The sequence below is a fragment of the Oncorhynchus clarkii genome, chromosome 12, assembly GCF_045791955.1.
Source record: "Oncorhynchus clarkii lewisi isolate Uvic-CL-2024 chromosome 12, UVic_Ocla_1.0, whole genome shotgun sequence".
Lineage (NCBI taxonomy): Eukaryota > Metazoa > Chordata > Actinopteri > Salmoniformes > Salmonidae > Oncorhynchus > Oncorhynchus clarkii.
The window spans coordinates 88720511-88733010 of NC_092158.1; the positions used below are offsets into that span (position 1 = coordinate 88720511).

Consider the following 12500-nt stretch of genomic DNA (forward strand, 5'->3'; position numbering starts at 1 on the left):
GAGACAAGGAGAGGAGGAGAACAGAGGAGAGGGTGAGAGGAGGAGAGAGGGGAGGAGAGGAGGAGAGAAGAGAGGAAAGGAGTTGAGAAAAACAGTTGCAACCTTCCTCTAATTTTCTTGAACAGTTTTAACAAGTTTTAACAATGAAGTCATGTTAATGATAAGGTCTTGGTCCTCCTGGGTTATGTTGACTTACATTAAATCCATCCTTTCCAACAAGTATCTTATTTCCAAGGTTTAGTCTGCTTGAGACTAGTGCAGAGTAATGGACTGCAATCATCAGATAGAGACAGACCTTTCTTCACAATCCACCTAATGCTTTAATCATCTATCATTTATCTCCATGGTCCAGCAGCATGTCAAACTGACATGAAGACTCCAGACATTTACACACAGTGATATTCCCTCAACCTGACCACTGACAGGAGGACTGGTAGGTGGTTCTTTGCCTAGTTTAACCAGCATGTGGAGAAACTCCTGTGTGTGTGTGTGTGTGTGTGTGTGTGTGTGTGTGTGTGTGTGTGTGTGTGTGTGTGTGTGTGTGTGTGTGTGTGTGTGTGTGTGTGTGTGTGTGTGTGTGTGTGTGTACCTAGAACATGTAGGTAGGCCCCTGCGTTGACCGGAGGAACAGTGCTGCTGCGGAGGGTGGCCTCACATTCATAGTAACCACTGTCACTGACCGCTGGGAGGCTGATGGTCAGCCTGCGGCCAAAGTCACGTATCCCTGTACTGACCACTACACCATCCTTACGCCAGGTTATAACCATCTTGATCAGAGGTCTGGGGGAGAGGAGAGAGAGAGATACAGAGGGAGGGAGACAGGGAGAGAGAAGGGGGAGAGAGAGAGAGAGAGAGAGAGAGAGAGAGAGAGAGAGAGAGAGAGAGAGAGGGAGAGAGAGAGAGAGAGAGGGAGAGAGAGAAAGAGAGACACAGAGAGAGAAGGGGATGAGAAGGGGGAGAGAGATACAGAGGGAGGGAGACAGAGAAAGAGGGGGGAGGGGGAGAAAGAGAGAGAGAGGGAGGGGGAGGGAGACAGAGAGAGAGGGAGGGGGAGGGAGACAGAGAGAGAGAGGGAGGGGGAGGGAGACAGAGAGAGAGAGGGAGGGGGAGGGAGACAGAGAGAGAGAGGGAGGGGGAGGGAGACAGAGAGAGAGGGAGGGGGAGGGAGACAGAGAGAGAGAGGGAGGGGGAGGGAGACAGAGAGAGAGAGAGGGAGGGGGAGGGAGACAGAGAGAGAGGGAGGGGGAGGGAGACAGAGAGAGAGGGAGGGGGAGGGAGACAGAGAGAGCGGGAGGGGGAGAAAGAGAGAGAGAGAGGGGGAGGGGGACAGAGAGAGAGGGAGGGGGAGGGAGACAGAGAGAGAGAGGGAGGGGGAGGGAGACAGAGAGAGAGAGGGAGGGGGAGGGAGACAGAGAGAGAGAGAGAGAGAGACAGAGAGAGTGGGGGAGGGGGAGAAAGAGAGAGAGAGAGAGCGAGGGGGAGAAAGAGAGAGAGAGAGAGAGAGAGGGGGAGAAAGAGAGAGAGAGAGAGAGGGGGAGGGAGACAGAGAGAGAGAGAGGGGGGGAGGGAGACAGAGAGAGAGAGAGAGAGAGAGAGAGAGAGGGGGGAGGGAGACAGAGAGAGAGAGAGAGAGAGACAGAGAGAGAGAGGGGGAGGGAGACAGAGAGAGAGAGGGGGAGGGAGACATAGAGAGAGAGGGGGAGGGAGACAGAGAGAGAGAGAGAGAGAGAGAGACAGAGAGAGTGGGGGAGGGGGAGAAAGAGAGAGAGAGAGAAAGAGACAGAGAGAGAGAGAGAGAGAGAGGCATCGAGGGAGGGAGGGAGACAGGGAGAGTGTATTAATATGATTCAAATTCTGTTTCAAGGTTGTGAGGCATTGACAGAGCACCGTAATACATCTGTCATACTGATCAAGTCTTTGAATTGGCCATTATGGTTTGGATTCAGAGCAGAGATAAGGAGAGGAGGAGAAGAATGGAGAGACAGGAAAGACTGAGAGAGGAGAGGAGGAGGAGGGGAGGAGAGAAGAAAAGCATTGAATAGGACGGATGGACAATTTTCTAAAAGAGACCCAAACAAAACACATTAGGTGACAGTGACTTGGTCTCTCTGTGTGTGTGTGTGTGTGTGTGTGTGTGTGTGTGTGTGTGTGTGTATGTATGTGTGTGTGTGTGTGTGTGTGTGTGTGTGTTCACTCACCTAGCATTGGCCACACACTCCATAATGACATCATTCCTCCCCGCGTTCACACTGGTGTTCTTAGGAGGGATGATGATGGTGGGGGTGATGGGGTCCACAGGCCCCCCCACGTCTACACACACACACACACACACACACACACACACACACACACACACACACACACACACACACGGTTAGAAAAGCATATGGGTCATGGCCAGTTCTCCCTTGTAAAGTAGATTGTATATCAGAATTTACCGTTTCAATAATAGAAACGGGTGAACAACAACAACAACAACAACAACAACAACAGCTCCTGCCAGGATTGTCCATACTGCACTCTCACCATTCAATAACATATAGTTCCTATACTCTCACCATTCAATAACATATAGTTCCTATACTCTCACCATTCAATAACATATAGTTCCTATACTCTCACCATTCAATAACATATAGTTCCTATACTCTCACCATTCAATAAAATATAGTTACTATAATCTCATTCATCAACAGATAGTTCCTATACTCTCACCATTCAATAACATATAGTTCCTATACTCTCACCATTCAATAACATATAGTTCCTATACTCTCACCATTCAATAACATATAGTTCCTATACTCTCACCATTCAATACCATATAGTTCCTATACTCTCACCATTCAATAACAGATAGTTCCTATACTCTCACCATTCAATAACATATAGTTCCTATACTCTCACCATTCAATAACAGATAGTTCCTATACTCTCACCATTCAATAACATATAGTTCCTATACTAACACCATTCAAATGTAGCTAGGATGCTATCACTATGGATATATATGGATATATATGGATATAAATATACTGTATATATATATATATATATATGGATATCGTGAGGTCCCTGTCTCTCTGTGTTCCCCTCCTACATTTCCTGGGAGCAGCCTCAGCCTGTGTCAACCAAGCTGCTAGGAACTAGCGGTGACAAAATCAGTACAGTTACATATCGGATATTATTTTGCCGATATATCGTATCGTATCGTTTTAACAATATGGCAGTATTCATTTTGCGCTAGTTTGCTGTACCTGCACCAAAACTGCAGTATTTTTCCTTCACAGCTTGTTCTCCATCTTCTTTTTAAACAGGGAGAACCTTTCCTTTCACCACGTTTATGACCATGACTGAGAAAAACTCATTTAGTCACGTCTCTCTCTCGTCTCTCTCTCGTCTCTCTCTCGTCTCTCTCTCTCTCGTCTCTCTCTCTCGTCTCTCTCTCGTATCTCTCTCTCGTCTCTCTCTCGTCTCTCTCTCGTCTCTCTCGTCTCTCTCTCGTCTCGTCTCTCTCGTCTCTCTCTCGTCTCGTCTCTCTCTTCTCTCTCTCGTCTCTCTCTTTCGTCTCTCTCTTGTCTCTCTCTTGTCTCTCTCTTGTCTCTCTCTCTTGTCTCTCTCTCTTATCTCTCTCTTGTCTCTCTCTCTTGTCTCTCTCTCGTCTCTCTCTTGTCTCTCTCTCTTGTCTCTCTCTCGTCTCTCTCTTGTGTCTCTCTCTTGTCTCTCTCTCGTCTCTCTCTCGTCTCTCTCTCGTCTCTCTCTCGTCTCTCTCTCGTCTCTCTCTTTTCTCTCTCTCCTCTTTCTTGTCTCTCTTTCGTCTCTCTCTCTTGTCTCTCTCTCTTGTCTCTCTCTCGTCTCTCTCTTGTCTCTCTCTCTTGTCTCTCTCTCGTCTCTCTCTTGTCTCTCTCTTGTCTCTCTGCAGCAGACATGTGGTGAAGCAATATGTTTGGAACATCGAAACGCAATAAATTCACATTATCAAATCGCAAACACATAGAGAATCGTGAGAATCAACAAGAATCACAATAAATATCGTATCGGCACCTAAATGTGGTGATGATATCATACCGTGAGGTCCCTGGCAATTCCCAGCTCTACCAGGAACCATTATATTGTTTAATTGAGATAAACATAGCAGGAAGTGATTAAATGCAGAGCCATCATTCAGCCTGTTCCACAGAGCCTTGCAGCCCTGCAAACAACCATCGATTCACTGGCCTCAATCAGAGATCTCTCTCTCCATCTCATCTCATTTCTCCCTGCCTCGAGGGGGGGTTCTGTGTGTGATCCCAGGCCCTGTGTTTGGTATCAGTAACACATACAGACTGTCTCAGTGTCTTTTCATAAATCTGCTTCGGTTAGGGGCCATTAAATTACAGAGCTCATTTATAGGCTGGTTAAATCAGCCAGTCAGATGGACCAGGGACCGCAGCACCAGCTCTACAGAGCACCACCCAGCTCCACCCAGCTCCACACTACAGCCAGGGAGGACTGTAGCACCACCCAGCTCCACCCAGCTCCACACTACAGCCAGGGAGGACCGTAGCACCACCCAGCTCCACACTACAGCCAGGGAGGACTGTAGCACCACCCAGCTCCACCCAGCTCCACACTACAGCCAGGGAGGACTGTAGCACCACCCAGCTCCACACTACAGCCAGGGAGGACCGTAGCACCACCCAACTCCACACTACAGCCAGGGAGGACCGTAGCACCACCCAGCTCCACACTACAGCCAGGGAGGACCGTAGCACCACCCAGCTCCACCCAGCTCCACACTACAGCCAGGGAGGACCGTAGCACCACCCAACTCCACACTACAGCTAGGGAGGACTGTAGCACCACCCAGCTCCACACTACAGCCAGGGAGGACTGTAGCACCACCCAGCACCACCCAGCTCCACACTACAGCCAGGGAGGACTGTAGCACCACCCAGCTCCACACTACAGACAGGGAGGACCGTAGCACCACCCAACTCCACACTACAGCCAGGGGGGACTGTAGCACCACCCAGCACCACACTACAGCCAGGGAGGACCGTAGCACCACCCAGCTCCACACTACAGCCAGGGAGGACCGTAGCACCACCCAACTCCACACTACAGCCAGGGGGGACTGTAGCACCACCCAGCACCACACTACAGCCAGGGAGGACCGTAGCACCACCCAGCTCCACACTACAGCCAGGGAGGACCGTAGCACCACCCAGCTCCACACTACAGCCAGGGAGGTGTGCTGTTGGACCACGGCCTAAGCCGGACCCTATACCTCCCCTGGCACCAGCCTCTAACTCTAGGGAAACTCTAGACCGACTGGGATTCAAACCCGGGTCTGCTAGCCAAAGCTAAAGCCTAGGCATTAGTTTGGGGAGTCGTCAGGTCTCAGATATGGTTATCCATCATCAGGGGAATGTGGTGTTACAACACCTCTGTTACACAGGCTGCACTCTTAGAAACAAAGGTGCTAAGTAGAACCATACAAGGTGTGCAGCTAGTCCCCATAGAGGAACCCTCAATGGGCATGGGTAGAACCCTTTGCAGAGAGTTCTATATAGAACCCTTTATTTAAGGTTCTTTGTAGAACCCCCTGTATATGGTTCTACCAAGAACCCTTTTATCTTTGGAGGGTTCTTCCTAGAACCCTTTTATCTTTGGAGGGTTCTTCCTAGAACCCTTTTATCTTTGGAGGGTTCTTCCTAGAACCCTCTTAGAACGGTTTCACCAGCCTTATTATCCTTTAAAATGTCATTATTTATGACAATACATTACATAGACCATAAGGCCTTTCACTGAGGGCATAGTTATACCCTAACACATTAGGAAACTCCTGGTTTACAGGCCACATCAGGCCTGCAAGGCACATTATGCTGGCTTGCAAAGTGATGTTTAATTCCTATTGGAATCCAGACAGAGATAGGATACCCAACAAGTGGGAATTGTTAATCACCCGCAACTTGCAATCAGAATGGCTGCCAGGGTAGGGGAAGATTGACTACCTCAATCATCTAAACTGGAACAACCATCTCAGTGATGGGTGCAGTAAATCCTATTACTAACAGATTGGATTCGTTTAGAAAATTGTATGTTATTCATATTTGTGTAGCGTTAAATTAATCAACCAATCAATGTACATGCAACATCACAAATATTACAGTAAAATAAACCATTCTGAAAATGTCCCTGCAATAGAGCATGCTGGGAAATATTACATATGGTGCAATGTAGAATCCTTCTCGCCTTCCGAAGAATCATCAAATAACTCTTTCTTCAAAAAGAGTTCTTAGGATGTTAAAGGTTCTAGATAGAACCCTTCGCCTTACAAAGAACCCTAGTCTTCCAAAAAGAGTTCTTAGGATGTTAAAGGTTCTAGATAGAACCCTTCGCCTTACAAAGAACCCTAGTCTTCCAAAAAGAGTTCTTAGGATGTTAAAGGTTCTAGATAGAACCCTTCGCCTTACAAAGAACCCTAGTCTTCCAAAAAGAGTTCTTAGGATGTTAAAGGTTCTAGATAGAACCCTTCGCCTTACAAAGAACCCTAGTCTTCCAAAAACAGTTCTTAGGATGTTAAAGGTTCTAGATAGAACCCTTCGCCTTACAAAGAACCCTAGTCTTCCAAAAAGAGTTCTTAGGATGTTAAAGGTTCTAGATAGAACCCTTCGCCTTACAAAGAACCCTAGTCTTCCAAAAAGAGTTCTTAGGATGTTAAAGGTTCTAGATAGAACCCTTCGCCTTACAAAGAACCCTAGTCTTCCAAAAAGAGTTCTTAGGATGTTAAAGGTTCTAGATAGAACCCTTCGCCTTACAAAGAACCCTAGTCTTCCAAAAACAGTTCTTAGGATGTTAAAGGTTCTAGATAGAACCCTTCGCCTTACAAAGAACCCTAGTCTTCCAAAAAGAGTTCTTAGGATGTTAAAGGTTCTAGATAGAACCCTTCGCCTTACAAAGAACCCTAGTCTTCCAAAAAGAGTTCTTAGGATGTTAAAGGTTCTAGATAGAACCCTTCGCCTTACAAAGAACCCTAGTCTTCCAAAAACAGTTCTTAGGATGTTAAAGGTTCTAGATAGAACCCTTCGCCTTACAAAGAACCCTAGTCTTCCAAAAAGAGTTCTTCAGATCAGAACGGTTCTTGGTAGAACCGTATCCCTCCACGAAGAAGCCTTTAGGAGTGTAACAGGACTGACAGGTGAGGTGACAGTTAGACAGACAGCCACTAGGGGGCAGTGTAGCTGTGTCTGTCAGCTCAGCATAAAACACCTGTTGGATGAACACATGTAAAACACAGAGAAACGTCCTCCCAACAGGAACACAACGGTTATATCTGCCTTCAACACAACCTGCTGGTACCGTATGGGAAGGTGTGTGTGTGTCTGTACGTGTGTTTGTGTGTGTCTACGTGTGTGTGTGTATGTTTGTGTGTATGTTTGTGTGTATGTTTGTGTGTGTGTGTGTGTGTGTGTGTGTGACGTGTCTGTGTGTGTGTGTAACTATGTGTCTGTGTGTGTATGTTTGTGTGAGTGTGTGTGACTACGTGTCTGTGTGTGTATGTTTGTGTGAGTGTGTGTGACTACGTGTCTATGTGTGTATGTTTGTGTGAGTGTGTGTGACTACGTGTCTATGTGTGTATGTTTGTGTGAGTGTGTGTGACTACGTGTCTGTGTGTGTGTGTGTGTGTGTATCCTCTCTACTTACTCTCCACAGTCAGTAGGATAGGATGGCTGGTTTTGTTCTCTCCGTTCTTGTCGTTGACAGCCTGGGTGTAGTACCGTCCAGCATCAGGGGCCACACTGGACAGGATGACCAGAGTGTTGTCCAGGGTGATGGCTCTACAGACAGACAGACAGACAGACAGACAGACAGACAGACAGACAGACAGACAGACAGACAGACAGACAGACAGACAGACAGACAGACAGACAGACAGACACACACACACACACACACACACACACACACACACACACACACACACAAAGGATGATTGTTTATGAATTCTGCTGTGGCATTATTATAACAGTCTATATCACCCTCAGGACGAAGGTTTGAATTATGTGTGATCCACATTACTCCTGTAGGAGATACTAGTGGGTAGATGACATCCCTGTAGGAGATACTATTGGGTAGATGACATCCCTGTAGGAGATGGTAGTGGGTAGATAACATCCCTGTAGGAGATACTAGTGGGTAGATGACATCCCTGTAGGAGATACTAGTGGGTAGATGACATCCCTGTAGGAGATACTAGTGGGCAGATGACATCCCTGTAGGAGATACTAGTGGGTAGATGACATCCCTGTAGGAGATACTAGTGGGTAGATGACATCCCTGTAGGAGATACTAGTGGGTAGATGACATCCCTGTAGGAGATACTAGTGGGTAGATGACATCCCTGTAGGAGATACTAGTGGGTAGATGACATCCCTGTAGGAGATACTAGTGGGTAGATGACATCCCTGTAGCCATAATCACTGATAGACTACAGCAGAAAATCACAGTCTGCTAACACACACACACACACACGCACACACACACTCTGAGTATAACAGTCAGGTAGCTCAAGAAGGCCTGGGACATGAATACAGCTGGTGCAGTGTAGCTGTGAGTGTGTTTGTGTATTTGTGTCAGTGTGCAAACAGACACACCAAATGCATGCCAATGCACATACACATACACACACACACACACACACACACACACACACACACACACACACAGTGTGTTTGTGTCAGCAGAGCCCTGATCAGGGCATATTAAACAGACTCCTGGACAATTAGGACCAGGGCTGTCGCCATGTCAACACAGTCAGCCAGTCTGCCCAGCAGCAGCATGCCCCGGCATATTAATGCTCCGACCGACCGGAGAGAGACCGGAGGACAGAGCCAACACACAGTAAGAGCCAAACCCTGGTCTGGGCTGTATGTCAGGACATGACACTGTAAGAAACTAGCATTGCCTGGCTATAGAACTGACACCTACAGGAAGAGCCAAACCCCCTGGCTATCAGTGTCTCTCACTGTCTTAAAATTGTTTTACTAACAGTCTACGACCAGCCCTGGCTGTATACACCGATCTATATACAGGATACTGAGATGGAAGAGTAGATAACAGGCTCCGGTCTCAAACTAGCAGTAGGAATGGTCTACTACAGCCCTGGCTGTATACACTGATAACTACAGGAGGAGACTGTGTGTGTGTGTGTGTGTGTGTGTGTGTGTGTGTGTGTGTGTGTGTGTGTGTGGCTTTTGATAACCATGGAAATATTTCTCGGACAAGGTGACTTATCAATAAATTTGCCTGTATTTACCCAACAAAAATGAAATGCTAATTAGCTGCTAATGTGGCTATCATAAAGAACAACAAATGTCATGATGATCTGGACCGAATCGAGACAAAGGTAAGAATCTCTGGATTAATAACTGTCTAATGTTAGCAAAATGATGCAATGAATAAATTGTCTACATTTCTGTGAATAGATGCTGTGAACTGTCTTGTACACGTTTTGACATTTTGACACAAAACCTGTCAGCAAAGGTGTCAGTCAGAGATGACATGCAGGAGCAGGTAGGGATTAGTAGTCTTACATGAAGTCTACTCTGGTGCTAATTAATGTTTTCGATCATCATCAATGACCCTGCCTTTCACTGTCATAAACTGACATTACTAACTGACTCCTATAGTACAGACACCAATCACCCTGCCTTTCACTGTCATAAACTGACATTACTAACTGACTCCTACAGTACAGACACCAATCAACCTGCCTTTCACTGTCATAAACTGACATTACTAACTGACCCCTACAGTACAGACACCAATCACCCTGCCTTTCACTGTCATAAACTGACATTACTAACTGACTCCTATAGTACAGACACCAATCACCCTGCCTTTCACTGTCATAAACTGACATTACTAACTGACCCCTACAGTACAGACACCAATCACCCTGCCTCTCACTGTCATAAACTGACATTACTGACTGACCCCTACAGTACAGACACCAATCACCCTGCCTTTCACTGTCATAAACTGACATTACTAACTGACCCCTACAGTACAGACACCAATCACCCTGCCTTTCACTGTCATAAACTGACATTACTAACTGACTCCTACAGTACAGACACCAATCACCCTGCCTTTCACTGTCATAAACTGACATTACTGACTGACCCCTACAGTACAGACACCAATCACCCTGCCTTTCACTGTCATAAAATGACATTACTAACTGACTCCTACAGTACAGACACCAATCACCCTGCCTTTCACTGTCATAAAATGACATTACTAACTGACTCCTACAGTACAGACACCAATCACCCTGCCTTTCACTGTCATAAACTGACATTACTAACTGACCCCTACAGTACAGACACCAATCATCCTGCCTTTCACTGTCATAAACTGACATTACTAACTGACTCCTACAGTACAGACACCAATCACCCTGCCCATCTGGACAAGAGGAATACCTATGTAAGAATGCTGTTCATTGACCATAGCTCAGCATTTAACACCATAGTACCCTCCAAACTCATCATTAAGCTGGAGGCCCTGGGTCTGAACCCCGCCCTGTGCAACTGGGTCCTGGACTTCCTGACGGGATGCCCCCAAGGTGGTGAAGGTAGGAAACAACACCTCCACTTCGCTGATCCTCAACACAGGTGCCCCACAAGGGTGCGTGCTCAGCCCCCTCCTGTACGCCATGACCGCGTGGCCAGGCACGCCTCCAACTCAATCATCAAGTTTCAGTTGGAGGCGATGACGAGACTCTGGGAGTGTGATGCAACAAAAATAACCTCTCACGAAACGTCAAACAAGCAAAGGAGATGATTGTGGGCTTCAGGAAACAGCAGGGGGAGCACCCCTCTATCCACATCGACGGAACCCCAGTGGAGAAGGTGGAAAGATTTAAGTTCATCGGCGTACACATCACTGACCAACTGAAATGGTCCACCCAGGGACGAAGGTGCAACAGCGCCTCTTCAACCTCAGGAGGCTGAAGAAATGTGGCTTGTCACCTAAAACCCACACAAACTTTTACAGATGCACAATTGAGAGCATCCTGTCAGGCTGTATCACCGCCTGGTACGGCAACTGCACCACCCACAAACGCAGGGCTCTTCAGAGGGTGGTGTGATCTGCCCAACGCATCACCGGGGCAAACTATCTGGCTTCCAGGACACCTACAGCAACCGATGTCACAGGAATGCCAAAAAGATCATCAAGGACAACAATCATCTGACCCACGGCCTGTTCACCTCGCTATCATCCAAAGGCGAGGTCAGTACAGGTGCATCAAAGCAGGGACCAAAAGACTGAAAAACAACTCCTATCTCAAGGCCATCAGACTGTTAAACAGCCATCACTAGCACAGAGAGGCTGCTGCCTATATATACAGATTTTAATTCATTGGCCACTTTATAAATGGAACACTAGTCACTTTAATAATGTCTACATATCTTACATTACCCATCTCATGTGTCTATACTGTTTTCTATTCTATTCTACTGTATCTCAGTCTATGCTGCTCTGACATTGCTCGTCCAAATATTCCATTCCTTTACTTAGATGTGTGTATTGGGTATATGTTGTGAAATTGTTAGATATTAGCTGTTAGATATTGCTGCACTGTCAGAACTAGAAGCACAAGCACTTCGCTGCATCTGCAATAACATCTGTTAAACGCGTGTATGTGACAAATACAAATTGATTTGATTTGCCTTTCACTGTCATAAACTAACATTACTAACTAATTTAAACCTTACACTGATGGCTGCAGGAGGTGCTGTTGTTACCTAACAGGATCTAGCATGACTACAGGAGGTACTGTTGTTACCTAACAGGCTCTAGCATGAATACAGGAGGTACTGTTGGTACCTAACAGGATGTAGCATGACTACAGGAGGTTGTGCTGTTACCTAACAGGCTCTAGCATGAATACAGGAGGTACTGTTGGTACCTAACAGGCTCTAGCATGACTACAGGACGTTGTGCTGGTATCTAACAGGCTCTAGCATGACTACAGGAGGTACTGTTGGTACCTAACAGGCTCTAGCATGACTACAGGCGGTTGTGTTGGTCCCTAACAGGCTCTAGCATGACTACAGGACGTTGTGCTGGTATCTAACAGGCTCTAGCATGACTATAGGAGGTGCTGTTGTTACCTAACAGGCTCTAGCATGACCACAGGAGGTACTGTTGGTATCTAACAGGCTCTAGCATGACTACAGGAGGTACTGTTGGTACCTAACAGGCTCTAGCATGACTACAGGAGGTTGTGCTGTTACCTAACAGGCTCTAGCATGAATACAGGAGGTACTGTTGGTACCTAACAGGCTCTAGCATGACTACAGGACGTTGTGCTGGTATCTAACAGGCTCTAGCATGACTACAGTAGGTACTGTTGGTATCTAACAGGATCTAGCATGACTACAGGACGTTGTGCTGGTATCTAACAGGCTCTAGCATGACTACAGGACGTTGTGCTGGTACTTAAC

General features: G+C 46.8%; 1 protein-coding gene across 1 annotated transcript in view; it reads right to left on the reverse strand.

The window, feature by feature from the left end:
- LOC139422347 (protein sidekick-2-like) overlaps positions 1 to 12500 on the reverse strand; it is a 390182-nt gene that overhangs the window by 67750 nt on the left and 309932 nt on the right. The window contains exons 5-7 of the mRNA XM_071173549.1: positions 7690 to 7823; positions 2199 to 2310; positions 590 to 780 (exon numbers count right to left, since the gene is read on the reverse strand). Coding sequence (XP_071029650.1) covers positions 590 to 780; positions 2199 to 2310; positions 7690 to 7823 — 437 coding nt within the window. The remainder of the gene's footprint in view (positions 1 to 589; positions 781 to 2198; positions 2311 to 7689; positions 7824 to 12500) is intronic.